General features: G+C 50.9%; 1 protein-coding gene across 1 annotated transcript; it reads right to left on the bottom strand.

The window, feature by feature from the left end:
* Window positions 1-513: 513 nt before the first annotated feature.
* On the bottom strand, window positions 514-12208 carry CDCA4 (cell division cycle associated 4). Its single transcript, XM_032267584.1, has 2 exons — window positions 12031-12208; window positions 514-2843 (listed from the first exon to the last, which is right to left on the bottom strand). Exon 2 carries the CDS (start codon window positions 2835-2837, stop codon window positions 2112-2114), a length of 726 nt encoding a protein of 241 aa, XP_032123475.1. The 5' UTR covers window positions 2838-2843; window positions 12031-12208; the 3' UTR covers window positions 514-2111.
* Between the last annotated feature and the right edge of the window lie 3906 nt (window positions 12209-16114).

Genomic DNA, 16114 nt, shown 5'->3' with positions numbered 1-16114 from the left:
TACTTGGGAGGCTGAGGCAGGAGAAATCACTTGAACCTGGGAGGCGGAGGTTGTGGTGAGCCAAGATTGTACCACTGCACTCCAACCTGTTGGACAGAGTGAGACTGTCAAAAAAAACACAAAAAACAAAAACAAAAAACAAAAAAACCCACATACACATGGATTGAACCTGTAGAGGAATGGTAGGAAAAACAAATGATTACTCAGCCACTGCACACCACGTCAGAAATAAGCAGACTTTGCTGGACAGTGTCACAGGTGAACACAGTGCGAGTCCAGGGAACGAGGCTCTGACTGCACTGGTGCTCACGGAGGCTGCGGTCCTGTCGTAGCAGCAAATCCCTGATCTTCCCGCCTGTCTCTGTGGTCCTTCCACAGATCCAGTCTGTTTTTCTGACCAAGCACCCCAGAGCTCTCACAAGTCACGTTCTCTGAGCAGTTTATAACTCTGAAGCCTGCCCAAACAGACACAACTACTAATGCTTAACAAATGTTTCTAAAAGATAAAAATGCTTTGCAGAAACAAAAGAGTGCTTTAGGTTTATTGCTATAAAAAAACATACGCTTTAAACTAGGGTCCATGAGGATTAACTTTCGACAGCAGGGGGCTGTCAGAGGACGTGGACACCCCCAGCCAGGTGCTGAACAAGGTAAAAGGAAGTTGCTCTACAACCCTGTGTGGGGGAAAGTAACCCAGCGTCCATTTAATGCAGCCAAGTGAAATTCCTTTCCCACCTTACAAAGCACCATTAGATAACACAGCTGAGCTGATCCTGCAGAAAGGTCCCTGGAGGGTTACGCCATGGTCATAACTAACACCACATTCCCATTTTGTTTGCTGGATAATTTTTTAATAAAGTGAGGTGTACATCACTGGTATTTAAGAATGGCTATATATACAAAGGAAAACAATCCTTTTTGGCTAAGGGGCAAGAAAGTTAGAAAAAGCATGAGAAACAGGAAACACGTGGGGTGAGGCGGGGCAGGAGCGCAAGGTTGCAGGCACCAGCCCCTCACTCCCTGCGGCAGGAACCATGACCCTACAGATCAAGGGGCCATGAACGACACGGATTCAGATTTCTTTCATTCTAGACTTCAACCTAACCTCAACCTTTTGCTCCAGCACCAATCTACGAGAGCAGCGCAGGCACTCCTAATGCAGCAGCAACGCCATTTCCTCCCCCAGGGCAGGTGCCTGGGCTGCCTGCCCGATGGGAGCCTCCAGGAACACCGTCTGTCAGAAGGCACCAATGAGAGGCTCTGAGGTCCCTGAAGACCAACTGGTGCCCTAGATCTGCAAACACATATCTGACCTTTGTTTTCAATGGCATTTACATATAAATAGACATAAATAAAATCCTCCATAATTTACGCTTATGTCTAGGAACATGTGGCTCCCAGATTTTCTAATGACAACAAAGTGTAGGAGCTGCGTGCGGTTCCTGATCTTCACCCACGTCTCACTGGCACAGAACAGAATGGAGAAGTGTCGCGCACACACATTTCAAGTAAAACATGATACATTCACACTGCTGACTCAGACTGTAGTGATGCTCACTGCAAAAAAATCCCTTATTTAAACCTTAAAACAATGAAACACCAACTGCAATTGTTTAGGCTATAAAAGTTCTAATGTAGCAGCAAAGGATGTTTATAGAAAAAATATACTTTTAAGAAAATAGCTGAAAAAATCTAAACAGATAAAAGTATAAAAAGTTTAAAAAATATATCTTAAGACAAAATAACACATCAAACTGAATTGTAAAAAATTCACCCATCTAAATTAAAGGAGGGTGATGCAGCTTTGGCTCACCGTCCTCTACAGTGGGAGACACAAAGAGGGACAAGACGCCAGGGCTGTGGGGACATCAGGACTGGCCCAGAGGTGACAAGCCTTCCAGAACAGCCTCTGCCTGGCCCTCCACAGGGGGAATAGCGAGTGGGACGGGCCTGGGGCTGCAGACCCTGCTGCTGATGCGCTGTCCTGGGATTTCTCAGAACAGCAGACGGGCAGCAAGGCTGGGCTGCTGGTGGCAGGTGCACCCTCCGTGGGAGCCAGTGCTCACATATCCACGTGTCAAGACACGGCCGCGAGCTCTCAGGGCTCCGGCTCATGTCTCCACCAGGATCTCCACCACGTGGTCCAGCTCGCCCAGGTCGGACTTGCAGCTGGAGCTGGGGCCTGGGGTGGCTGGAGCCAAGCCTTCGAGCCCTTCACAGGGGCCCGGCCTGGCGCCCCCCACCATGCCTGTCAGTACTGTGTCCAGGTCGTAGTAAGGGCTGTCCACGTCTGAGAACAGCTCTTCCATGCAGCCAGGGTTTTTAGTCTCCAGCGTTTCAAATATCTGATCGAGTGACTTGTGAAAGCCGCCTCTGTTTTCTTGAGGGCCATCCAACTCCCAGATGCCGCTCTGTGGGTGCCTCGGCACCTGTGCTAAGGTGACTGGACAAAGGTCAGAAACCGGGCCCTGTACGTGGCCGTCTCCCAAGCCAGGGGCAGGACGTGCCCCCTCTTGCTCCCATGCTGAGCGGCACAGGATCTCCGTGGAGACCAAGCGGTCGAGTGGCGCCCGCCCTGCCACCTGGGGTGTCACTGCGCGCCACGTCCCATCCTGTGTCATCTCCTCTTGGATCTGCCGGACCGTGTTGGCAATGAGGACTGAGCGGCACAGGTTGGGCTCCACAAGCATGTGGCAGAGCTGCAGCTTCACCAGGGACATGTCCAGGAGCGACTGCCGCTGCAGGCTGTAGGAGGACACAGTCTTCAAGCCGGACAGGGCTCCCTCCATGTCTTCCTCGTGGCCAACACATTTCCTCTTCAGTCCTCGTGTAAACATTGCGTCCTGCAGAAACCAGGGAAGACACCACTTAGCACACGGCAGACTCGCTGGCAGGCCAGGCCCCTTGGGTCCCATCTGACTGCCCTGACCGTCCTTGAGGAGCAGCAACTGCGTAACTGGCAGGGAAGTCACAGCTGAGAGGTGGAGCCCAGTGGGAGACCCCCCCCCCCCGATAACTGCCATCCTGCCTAATCCAGCCACAGCCATGTTGGAAACGACAAACCTTTCAACGGCACCATAACAGTGTTCTCCAGCAGAAAAGATAAATGAACTAAAAATAGGAGCAATACGTAAGAGAAATATAAGCGTTCAAGAGCTTGGCTAAAAATCTATCAAAAAAATCTAATAGTGGTGCCTACAAAAAGAAGAGACCCTTTGGTAACGCTGAGATAAATGTGAACGGTGCCAGCCTGCAGAGGGCCGCAGGGCTGGGGCAGGGCCCGGCGCACACAGCTACCATTCCGACTTCCGTCAGGATCCTGTCTGGGACAAAGTCACGTCTGCATCTCAGAAGGGCTAGTGTCCTCCCCACTCAATGCTTTCACTAAAAGCCTTCCCCTGTCGCAGGCAACCGTGCTGGAATGCTGCGCCACCAGGAGCACACAGGGGAGGGACTGAGGGGCCATAAGCTCTCCCCATGCAGCGAGTAGGCTGTTTGGTGCATAATTCTCCAAGGGACACAGGGTCCTCTGGCCGAGCCCATGCGGCCCCGGGCAGCCCCTTGCTCCCACACCTGCCATGCTGCCTGCCTTCGGGCTCACATCCATTCCTTGGCCCCGCCCCTGCACCAGTTCATTCCTCCCAAGGTGCAGAGGCTCTGCCTGGCCCTCTTCTACTTGACACATCTCAGGGCCAATGCTCTCCACTCCAGGGCTCTGCTTGAACACAGGCCACCTTCCCTCTCATCCCAACTCCTTTCTCTTCAAAGGAACCAAAAATGGCAGGGAATGTGTGTTGGGGGGTTCTCCACCAGTGTGTTGTGGCAGTCCACGGCTGACCAAGGCAGCCTTTCTCAGCATATGCCTCGGCGCTGGTGCTGCTGTTTGAAGATGCAGATTCCAGGACCTCATCCCAGACCTGGGCAACTCCGAGCTGGCACCTCAGGCTCCGCCTCACTGGGACAGCTTCTCTCAGATGCACAGCACAGATGCACTAGATGGACACTGGCCATGCCCACTCTTAGAAGTAAAAGTCTGTGCAAACTGTTTTTTCCAACTGATTCTAAATTGGGACATCTCTGGGGCATTAAAGGCAGAGCAGAGAGAAGGGTGGGCTCTGGCTTTTGACAGGTGCCACTCTGAGCCAGTGCCATCTTGTGGGGAGCTGGGAGGATGACAAGTGACTCAGGGCCACACTGGTGTGCAGTCTGATAGGACAAGCATGTCATGCAAAATTAAGTTTCTCTCTTCTCATGCTTGTAATGTAGCAAAATGCTTTTATTTCAAATAATTTGTTATGCACAAATAGGGTTACAATCTTTTGAATATGCAAACTTTGGAAGTTCTTTTTCTCTTAGTCAATCTGATGGCTCCCAGGGTGTACCAGGGTGTACCAGGTGCTTTTGGAAAGCTGGGGTACAAGAGGTGTGTGCTGTCTCTGCTCGGGCTCTGGAGACGAAGGATGGGAGGTTTTGCATTGCAGAACAACTAGCTACCAACCATAACCCTCCCCAGGAGCCCCTCTGGAGGCTCCCACCTGCTGGTCCTACCCTTGAATAGACAGAAGAACGGTTCCCCCTGTTCTCTGAATTTCCTGTCAGCATCATAGATCTCACTGCCTGTGCAGTTAACATGCCTGCATTTTATAAAACTAAGTGACCTCTTGGGCATTTATCCCAGAGAAATGAAAACCCAATGCCCATGCAAAAACATGTTCCAGAACGTCCGAAGCACCTTTATTTGTAGTAATTCCAAACTGGAAACAAGGAAAAAGTCTCCTTCACCTGGGCATGGTGACACACACTCTGCTCCACCCATGCCTCCAAACCCTACTCTGCAATATAAAGGAATGAACTCTTGACACACAGGACGGATCCTTCCCTTGGAAGGATCAAGGGAATTATGCTGAGGGGGAAAAGCCAACCTCAGAAGGGTGCTTGCTGTGGGATCCCATTTATGCCACATTGTAGTGCTGACCCAGAGCTGAGGGGTGGCGTGGCGAGAAAAGGACCTATACAGGGAGGTCTCGGGGGGTGAGAGGCCTTCTGCTCCTGGGCTGTGGGGTGATCCCACTGACAGCACAGCACCAGACACATGCACATGCGCCTGCAGCAGCCGTGTGATCACAGGGATCTGGGGCCTGGCTGTGCATCCTACAAGGACGCCAACCCTGGGGAGCAGAGGAAGGGCACGAGGGACCTCCTGAACAATGCTCTGCAACCTCCCCTGGTCCTACAATTCTTTCAAAATTAAAATGAAAAGAAAACTTATGTGACCATAGCTTATTTCCCCAGAGCAGCATGCAAGTGTCCCCACAGATACACCCTCAGGCTGTGCACGACCTCTCACACCTACACACACCAGCTTCTCAACTAATTCTAAATGAAGGAGAGTTTACCACCAAAATACATTTAAACATTTCAAGTACTTGTGGTAGATATTCAAGTTCTTTGTGTCAGCCACAAATTTAACTTTTCAGAGGTTTTCATTCCAATTGTTTAACTCACTGGCTCAAAATTGCTAAGTATATTGATAATTAACATAAGACTATGTCAACTACAAAGGGACGCCCTGTGTTGGGGGAAAAATTAAGTCCCACAGGTTCCTCTGTGGAATTCACTATACCTTTTAGGTTTTTAGTTTCTCTTTCAACCATATCTCAATCCCAAGCCTGCATAACCATGGATTAATTTAGAACCCAAACCAAATCCTCCTGAACAGCATGCATGAAGCCCAAGTTTACAGACAGAAGAACATTGTCCTGGCTGCCTCCCCTGACTCTGGAAACCCAGCAGCACAACCCCCATGATGTGGGGTCTACAGGAGGTCTACGGCTGACCAGGACAATGAGGGCAACTCACAGAAGGAACAAGAATACCAATGAGACAGGCCAAGAAGATCCACAACCACACTGGGAACCAGCTCAAGCAGCTGCCCCAAGCTCCTAGTACCCTACAGGCCCCACTTGCCTTTCCTCTGAGCATCCTCAGAAATGCCAAGTCATTAGTCCAAACTCAATGACAGACCCTCCGCCCCTTTCTGAAAGCCAGATATGGATCCTAGAAGTCTCACACTAGGAATCTTATAAGGGGATGAATTAAATTCTTGGTCTGCTATCAGCAGTCCTGAGGGCAGCACTAGGAATACATGACCGCCAGAAATCACCCTAATAACATCTGCTCTGAGCAAGGGAATATACCAACAAAACAATGGCGGAACTACATACAAAAAACAGAACTCTCACCCATAATCTGCAGCAATCAGTCTGAAACCAACCCTTTTCCTACAGTAACCAGCTAGGAAGCCAGGTTGCTCAAAGTCAGACTTGCAGGAAGCTGGCTGCTTTCTCTAGGAAAAATCCAGGAAGCTAAACAATAATTTCCACAGCAAGCAGCCCCAAATGGCCAGGACATGATTAGAAACTGCAACCTCTTCAGTGTTTGTCCCTGCTTCTAATTTAGGACTATCAGAGAAAGCCAAACGTGTTCCCCTAAGCCCTCTCACAGGAGGCCCACATTTTTTTTTTTTGAGACAGGGTCTCACTCTGTCACCCAGGCTGGAGTGAAGTGGCATGATCTCAGCTCACTGCCACCTCCGCCTACCAGGTTCAAGGGATTCTCTTGCCTCAGCCTCCTGAGTAGCTGGGATTACAAGCACGCCCCACCAGGCCCAGTTAATTTTTGTATTTTCAGTAGAGACAGGGTTTCACCATGTTGGCCAGGCTGGTCTCAAACTCCTGACCTGGGTGATCCACTCACCTTGGCCTCCCCAAGTGCAAGGCTTATAGGCCTGAGCCACCATGCCCAGGCAGGGCCACCCCAGGTCCCCAGGTCAGCAGTCTCCATCAGCCATCCTGAGCTTCCCTGGTAAAGCTTTCATGTCCCTTCCCCTGCCTGCAAGTCTCTGTCAATCACAAGGGAGGAGGGCTGCACCCTTGCTAGGGCAAGCTCTGGATAAACAGCTTCTGCCTGTTCTTCCCCTGGTTGCTTATTTCCACAGCTCACTGCAAACAATATGGAAGAGTATCAAAAACCACAACACAAATTCTCTCCCAGGATCCTATCTACTCAGAAAAAAACAGTCACCATCTGGGTTCTGCCTTCCCAGCCTTTTCTCCCAGCACTTTCCTCTCTGAGTACAGGACAGAGGTTTTACACTACTGCCAATTTTCCCAATCACAAACGATACCAGTTTCTAACTTTAGGTGCTTTGGCATTTCCAGCATTTGGCTTCCTCAGCCTCAATTCTTTAGTTACTAGGGTGAAGCACAGGTCCATTTTTAAGGGACCTGATAAACACCATCAACCTGCGTTCTAAGAAGGTGGAATGCGCCACTAACTTTCTTATACACTAATTTCTGCATGTTTGCTGGTAAAGCCTCCTCCTGCTTTGCCGAGCATCTGAGCCCCACAGCTAGGCACTCCTTCCCTCCTCCACTGAGCTTCACCTCTCCGTGTTCCTATACTGTTCCACAGCTGCTCTTCTGCCAGGACCAAACACCTTGGCCTCCTTGTGTAGGTCCTTTTCTGACCACGCCACCCCTCAGCTCTGGGTCAAGCAAGACAATGTGGCATACATGGGATCCCATAGCAAGCACCCTTCTGGGGTTGGCTTTTCTCCCTCAGCATAATTGTCTGGAGATCCTTGCAAATTGTCTTGTGTGTCAAGAGTTCATTCCTTTCTATTGCTGAGTAGGATTCGGAGACAAGATGAAGCAGTGTGTGCCAACATACCCCAGGTAAAGGGGACTTCTTGTTTCCGGTTTGGAGTTATTAAACACAAAGCTGCTGTGCATATTCTAGAACACGTCTTCGAATGAACATTGTTTTTCACTTCACTGGGATAACTGCCCAAGAGGTCACTTAGTTTTATAAAATTTAGGCGCACTAAATGCACAGGCAATGAGATCTAGAATACTGAAAGGAAATTCAGAGAATGGGGAAACCTTTTTTCTGTCTACTCCACGTTAGGACCAGCAGATGGGCGCCTCCAGAGGGGCTCCTGGGTAGGGGAGCCTCTTAGTCTAGTTTCATCACTCTCAGATGTAAGCATTCTTTTATTTTTTTGAGACGGAGTCTCACTCTGTTGCCCAGGCTGGAGTGCAGTGGTGCAATCTCAGCTCACTATAAACTCCACCTCCCCAGTTCAAGCAGTTCTCCTGCCTCAGCTTCCTGAGTAGCTGGGACTACAGGCACGTGCCACCATGCCTGGCTAATTTCTGTATTTTTAGTAAAGACAAGGTTTCCACATATTGGCTAGGCTGGTCTCAAACTCCTGACCTCAAGTGATCCACCCCACCTCAGCCTCCCAAAGTGCTGGGATTGCAGGCGTGAGCCACCACACGTGGCCACAAGCATTCTTTTAAGACTTAAACAGGATAGGTGTGGCGGCTCAAGCCTGTAATCCCAGCACTTTAGACGGGAGGCCGAGACGGCAGATCACAAGGTCAGGAGATCGAGACCATCCTGGCCAACACGGGGAAATCACATCTCTACTAAAAATATAAAAAATTGACTGGGCGTGGTGGCACGTGCCTGTAGTCCCAACTACTTGGGAGGCTGAGGTAAGAGAATCACTTGAACTTCAGAGGCAGAGGCTGCAGTGAGCTGAGATCGTGCCACTGCACTCCAGCAAGACTGTCTCCAAAAAAAAAAAACGTTAAACAATGGCCAGGTGTGGTGGCTCTAGCCTGTAATCCCAGCACTTTGGGAGGCCGAGGCGGGTGGATCACGAGGTCAAGAGATCGAGACCATCCTGGTCAACACGGTGAAACCCCGTCTCTACTAAAACTACAAAAAATTAGCTGGGCATGGTGGCGCGTGCCTGTAATTCCAGCTACTCAGGAGGCTGAGGCAGGAGAATTGCCTGAACCCAGGAGGCGGAGGTTGCGGTGAGCCGAGATCGCGCCATTGCACTCCAGCCTGGTAACAAAGAGCGAAACTCCGTCTCAAAAAATAAAAAAAAAAGAAAAAAAAAAGACTTAAAACAAGTTGAATGCATACAGTGTGGTCTATTCTGACAATGGAATGCAACTCAGCAACAAACCTCAATGATTTACGCAACAGGGATGAATTTCAAAACATTATGCTGAATAAAAGCAGCAAGATACACACAAAAATATGTATCGTAGGATTCTATTATCTGAATCTTCAGCACAAGCCAAGCTAGTCTAAGTTGTGAAGGCACAGAAGGGTCACCGCCAGCAGGATGGGAAATGCTACAAAGGGCCAGGGGGAATCCTCTAGGATGATAGGAATTCTCTCACCCCTTGCAGGACTCCTGTAACCCAGGGACCTGGTAGATGGACGCAAGTCCTACAAGGGGTGAGAGGGAATCCCCATCACCTTCTATTGCATCATATCTCATACACAGATCCCACTCTGGTGCCATGAGAATGTCCCTGTTCTGTCACTTCAAATCATTCCTGTCAAATGTTCCAAATCTCCAGCAGCTGCTAAAGCCCAATATTTTAAAACGCTGACAGGTTTATTACTATTAAAACAAAAAGGAGTAAAGCTGAGTTTTGTTTTTTTTCACAATCATGTGACCCCAAAGAGCTGTCACCCAGAAAATGTGTTTAGGGGTGAAAAGGATAAGACTGGGCTCAGAGAAGCTGGCCCGTGAGGATCACCCTGAATCTCGTTCTATCTGTGTTTGTGACAGTCAGCAAGAACATGGTCCTGACCAGCCCTGAGGGCCCCGTGTGACTCTGGCCTGAGGCTGCTTAACTCCTTCTAACACATAATGATGACGGGCCCTACACCAGTGGGGCTGTGTAACCTAGCTTCCTGTTCAACATTTTCTTTTTCTTTTAAAGATGGAGTCTTCCTCAGTCCCCCAGGCTGGAGTGCAGTGATGCATATCTCGGTTCACTGCAACCTCCACTTCCAGGTTCAAGTTAATTCTCTTGCCTTAGTCTCTCGAGGAGCTAGGATTACAGGCATGTGCCACCACACCTGGCTAATTTTTGTATTTTTAGTAGAGACAGGGTTTCATCATATTGGCCAAAGTAGTGTCAAACTCCTGACCTCAGGCAATCCACCCGCCTCGGCCTCCCAAAGTGCTGGGATTACAGGAGTGAGCCATCGTGCCTGGCCCCACTCAATTCTGAAGGTCTTTCTACATATTTAGTTAAATGTCTAAAATCCCACCAACTCCTCAGAGTGTCAACAGGACAGCCAAGGCTGTCAGGGTTCCCCCTCGGTCAACTCCCAGCACTGCCCTTAGGCTTCTAAACCAAGCACCAACCAGAGAAAACAAAGAAGGCCAGATGGACTGAGGACATGTCCGACCTGGCAGGTGAACAGCCAACAGGCCATTATGGACAGCAACCTAAGCCCACCTGGGCAGAGCCCAGGAGCAGCGCCGCAGTGCTGCTCAGGCAATCACAGTACAGCTCAGGGACCAGCCCCTCACTACAGCAGCAGTGGCCACCCCTTCGGGGCTCAGCAATCCCACCAGGTTGACTGAAAATGCAGATTCCCAGAATCTGATCAGTAGGGCTGGGACGGTTGGGGACGGACTCAACTCTGACCTAACCTGTCACTTTCACAGCTGGACCAGCAGCCACTTCGAAGTTTCGGGTTTTTAGGCAAACCAACAATTTCAACTTCTATCACACATCAGATAGGCTTTGAAGTATTTCATCGGAAAAACAGGGAGGAGCAAGGTCTGCACTCTTCAGAGCTACTGAACGGGCTCCTCTTTCCACTACAGTCTGCTGGAGACTGTTCATGAACAATTACTGATGTTAATTTCAGGTACTTTTGTTTTTCTGAGATGGGGTTTATCGCCCAGGCTGGAGTGCAATGGTGGGATCCCCGCTCACTGCAACCTCCACCTATTGGGTTCAAGCGATACTCCTGCCTCAGCCTCCCGAAAAGCTCGGATTACGTTTACAGGCATGCGCCACCACCCCGGCCAATTTTTGTATTTTTAGTGGAGACGGGGTTTCACCATGTCGGCCAGCTGGTATCGAACTCCCGACCTCACGACCCACCTGCCTCGGCCTCCCAAAGTGCTGGGATTACAGGTGTGAGCCACCACACCCGGCCAATTTCAGGTACTTTAGTTACTTGGAATGATACACACCCTTTCTTTTTCCTGAAAACATGTTCCAATGGCAAGCTGAGGAAACTTCCTAGCCCCTTTTCCAAGATAAAGGCGGTAGCTTCACTCTGTATCGTGGATTTCCACTCTAATTAAAAAACATGGTGACACTTGACAACAGAGTGGTTGTACGTAAAAGTTTATAAAACGTTAAGTTCTGTGAACGGGCGGTGTTTTTCTGAGGCTCACTTTGAGAGAAGGGTTATCTGGGTCCTGCCGTCTCGTGCGTCCCACACGAAGGCCACAGGAGGAGGCTGCGGAGACCCTCTCTTCCAGCAAGCTGTCGAAGCCTTTGTCACGACGCTCCTGTCTCGGGGCGGGAAGCGTCTGAACACGTGCAGGGAAGCTTGCCTGTGACTTCGGCGAGCGTCTCGGGCTCTCCTCCTAGACCCGCCGCGGCCCGCCGGGGGAGCCCCGGGAAGACGGCGCCGCCGACCCGCGGGGCCTGGGCCTCCTCCCACATGCTCGGCCCTCCCCGCAGCCGGGCGCCACCTGAGCGGGCGGAGGCGCGCCCTGGCCCGGTGAGCGGGGCTGGCCCGGGGCAGGGCGGGGGCGGCCGCGGCCCCGTCGTTCCCTCCGCGGCCAACCAGAGCCGAGGCGCGGGAAACCCCGCGGTGAGCCCCGGCCGGGCCCTGGCGAAGCGGCTCTCCGCGTGGGGCCGCCCGGAGGCCTCGGCGAAGTCCCTGCCCCGAGCTCCGCGTGGAACGCAGACGGCAGCGCGGCCCCGTCGGCTCCGCGGGCCCCCTCAGCAGCGGCCACCCCGAGGGGAACGCAGCGCCCAGCGGAAGTCCCGGGCGCCGCCTCCGGCCCGGATCCAGAGCCAGGAGCCGTGGACGCCGCGCGCCGCCCCGGGCTCCTCCGCGCCCTGCAGCACAAAGGCGCGCGCCGCCGTAGCCACCCCGCAGTCCGCCGGGCCCGCTCACCTGACCCGCGAGGCCGCCCGCCGGGTCCTCCGGTCCTCCGCTCAGCCGCCGCCACCGCCGCTGCCGCCAGCTTCCCGCCGTTGAGGGAGGAGCGCCCGCGGGCGGGGCATGCGACCGCCACTCCGCGCCCACAAAGAGTCGACGCTACGCGGGCCACGCGCCGCGCTCGCTGATTGGCCACTCGCGGGCTAGGGGCGGGGATTCTGGTTCAAACCCGCGCGGGCGGGGCCTCTGCAGCGCGAGTTCCCGCGCGGAGGATCAACCGTTGGAGCCCCCGCGCCCGGCCCCGCCACGCCCACGCCCCGCCTGCTCCCAGGTCTCCCGGCGCCCAGCCCGGCCCCGCCCCGCCAGCTCCCAGGTCTCCGCGCGTCTGGCCCTGAGCGCGCCTGCGCCTGGGGCTCACGTGGGGCCCTCGGGCTAGCGTAGCGGGGCAGCCGGGCCGGGGCTGACGCTCTTTCGCTTGTGCCTGGCTCGACTTCCCCGCGGAGGGATGTGTGCCGGGGTGGGGAGGAGCGGGGCACGGCAGTTTCCGGGCGGCCTGGGCTCCGGGGTCCATCCAAGCCTCTCCAGAAACCGGGGCATCCCCAGGGACTTCCCAGGTTGACACGTTAGAAATACAACGTGAAAACAGAAAGCAGGGACACGTGTTTTAAATCTCTTAGTAGAAAAGATTTTAAATAGGATACAAAAGCCTGCAATCACTGACTTCAGTATTATTCTTTGAGCTCCCGCCATAGGCTCGGCAGGTGTGGCTGCAGCTGAGAACCAAGAGCAGGTGAAACCTCCTGGGTGACGGGCAGTGGTGGTGGAGGGGAATCCGCAAATACGGATGCGCCAAGGTCAATAGCAAAGGCTGAAATGCTGTTGGAAAAAGCTGGGAATGACATGGGGGCGCTGCTCACATAGGACTCTAGGATGAGGGGCGGGGGAATGACATGGGGGCGCTGCTCACATAGGACTCTAGGATGAGGGGCGTCTGAAGGCACCAAAAGGAAGAGTGGAAGAGAATTCCAGGAGAGGGAAGACGGACAGAGGCAGGCTGGAGGACAGTGGCATGATTATGGCTCACTGTAACCTCAAACTATTGTACTCAAGTGATCCTCTCGCCTCAGCCTCCCAAGTAGCTGGGACTTGTACAGGAGTGTGCCACTACACCAAGCTAATTTTTTTTGTAATGTTTTAGAGACAGGATATTGCCGTATTACCCAGGCTGGTCTCCGACTCCTGGCCGTAAGCGATCCTCCTATCTTGGCCTTCCAAAGTGCTGGGATTATAGGCATGACTCACCGCAACCACGAAGAATCACTGTTAGTAACAGATTTGGAGGAGGTGACAGGAAGGCTGGAAGTATAAAATCCCATTAGGTTACTGCCCAGGTAAAAGAAAATGGGACTTGATAAGACCACCTGAGAATTTAAAGTTTATGCATGTCAAAGTGAAAAGACTAATGGGGAAAAAAGTTTTTCCTGGCTGTATCCCACACAAAGGTTAAATCTTTTAATATACAGATATTCTGCAAGTGAAATCTAGACAACAAAGAAAAGTGGTCTGGACATGGTGGCACTCACCTGTAATCCCAGCTACTCAGGAGGCTGGGGTGAGTGAATCCCTTGAGCCCAGGAGTTGGAGGCTGCAGTGAGCTATGATTGCACCACTGCACTCCTGCCTGGGCAACAGAGTGAGACCTCATCTCTTAAAAAAAAAAGTGGGCATAGAGTATAAACACAGTTCAGAGCAAAGAACATACAAATACTCCTTACAGGTGAACAGATGCTCAGCCCCAATCAGAACAAGAGCACTAGGAATTAAAGCTGTGCTGGAATGCTGTTTGCCACAAGTCAGATTGGCAAAGATCTAAAATACTTTGTGGAGTAAGATAATCTCTTCCAGAGGGTATTAGTCTATTCTCACCCTGCTAATAAAGACATACCCAAAACTGGTTAATTTATAAAGAAAAAGAGGTTTAGGCTGGGCGTGGTGGCTCACACCTGTAATCCCAGCACTTTGGGAGACCGAGGTGGGTGGATCACCTAAGGTCAGGAGTTCCAGACCAGCCTGGCCAACATAGTGAAACCTCTTCTCTACTAAAAAGACAAAAATTAGCTGGTTGTGGTGGCACGCGCCTGTAATCCCAGCTACTTGGGAAGCTGAGGCAGGAGAATTGCCTGAACCCAGGAGGCAGAAGTTGCAGTGAGCTGAGATTGTGCCACTGCATTCCAGCCTGGACAACAGAGCGAGACGCCGTCTCAAAAAATAAAGATAAAAAATAAAAATCTAGAGAAATACATGAGGAAGCCTAGCCTGTAAATAAGTAAGAGAAAAGTATTAAGGAGGCAACCCACCTCTGTATCAGTTACCTTTTGCTGTATGACAAACTTTCCCAAACTTAGTAGATTCAAAAGGCAGCCCTTTATTTACTGTTGATCCTGTGGTTGGCATTTCAGCTGGGGGTCAGCGTACTCTGTCTGGTGAGGCATCAGCTGAGCTCACTCAAGTGTTTGGGTCTCAGCAGGGATGACTGACTCATCTCTGCTCTGTCATCCTCCAGAAGGCCAGCCCAGGCAGGAGACCTTCCAGTGGCACCAATGCACGGGCTCCGTTTACACTTTCCTCTGCTCGCCTCACAAGTGCCAATGGCCAGGTGGCCAAAACACATCTGGCCAAGCCCAGGGCCAGTGTGGACATGAGAAGACAATTCCCTGGAGGACGTTATTGTTATCGTTACTGTTATTTTGAGACAGAATCTCACTCTGTTGCCCAGGGTGGGGTGCCATGGCGCAATGCTCTCAACTCACTGCAACCTCCGCCTCCTGAGTTCAAGCGATTCTCCTGCCTCAGACTCCCGAGTAGCTGGGATTACAGGCACCCGCCACCAAACCTGGCTAATTTTTGTATTTAGTAGAGATGGGGTTTTGCCATGCTAACCAGGCTGGTCTCGAACTCCTGACCTCAAGTGATCTGCCTGCCTTAGCCTCCTGAAATGCTAGAATTACAGGCGTGAGCCACCGCACCCAGCCTATTCTTATTATTATTTTGAGACAAGGTCTTGCTCTGTGGCTCAGGCTGAAGTGCAGTGGTGCAATCACTGCTCATTGCAGCCTTGACCTCCCCCAGCTGAAGTGATTCTCCTGCCTCAGCATCCCAAGTAGCTCAGGTTACAGGCACACACCTCCACACCTAACCAGATGTTATTGTAATCTACTACATCTTAGCAAATACTGGAACATACTGTAAGTAAACTTAACTATATACTTAGTAATGACAGATAGTGGTGTATACTGTAGTAAAATTAAATGCATACAGATGCTCCTCCACTTAAGATGAAATTATGTCTCAAAAAGCCCATTGTAATTTGAAAATGTCAAAAATAAGTTGAAATGCATTCAATACATCTAAACTACCAGACATGGCTTAGCCTAACCCATCTTACACATCTTGAAACACTTAGCCTTAGCTTATAATTGGGTAAAATATCTAACACAAAGCCCATTTTATAATAAAATATTGACAATCTCATGTAATTTATTGAATACTGTACTTTTTTTCACCATCACTGAAAGTGAAAAACAGAATGGTTGGATGGGTACTTGATGTATGGTCCCTGCTGAATGCATATTGCTTTTGCACCACTGTAAAGTCAAAAAATCGTAAGTCAAACAATCATAAGCCAGAGACCATCTGTATCTATGAGACTCCTGTAGGAAATACTAAAATGAATAGTGAAAATGTGAAAGCTTTCTCCTATTACCAGTAAAGAGACAAAGATTCCTGTAGCCATCATTTCTACCCAATGTTGTACTCTAGGACCTAGCTTTTGTAAGAAGGCAAGAAAAAGAAAGAAACGGTCAGCTGGGCGAGGTGGTGTGTGCCTGTAATCCCAGCTACTCGGGAGGCTGAGGCAGGAGAATTGCTTGAACCTAAGAGGTGGAGGTGGCAGTGAGCTGAGATAATGCCATTGCACTCCAACCTGGACAACAAGAGTAAAACTCAGTCTCAAAAAAAAAGAAAAAGGTATAAAGATTTCAAAATGAACTAAAATTATCATTAATTTCAGAAGGTTAGAATTTGAATGTAGAAAATCCAA

This window comes from Sapajus apella, unplaced genomic scaffold, assembly GCF_009761245.1.
Source record: "Sapajus apella isolate SASKATOON/1434 unplaced genomic scaffold, GSC_monkey_1.0 scaffold170, whole genome shotgun sequence".
Lineage (NCBI taxonomy): Eukaryota > Metazoa > Chordata > Mammalia > Primates > Cebidae > Sapajus > Sapajus apella.
The sequence above is the reverse complement of the archived record's forward strand: the minus strand, read 5'-3'. Positions and strand labels throughout refer to the sequence as shown.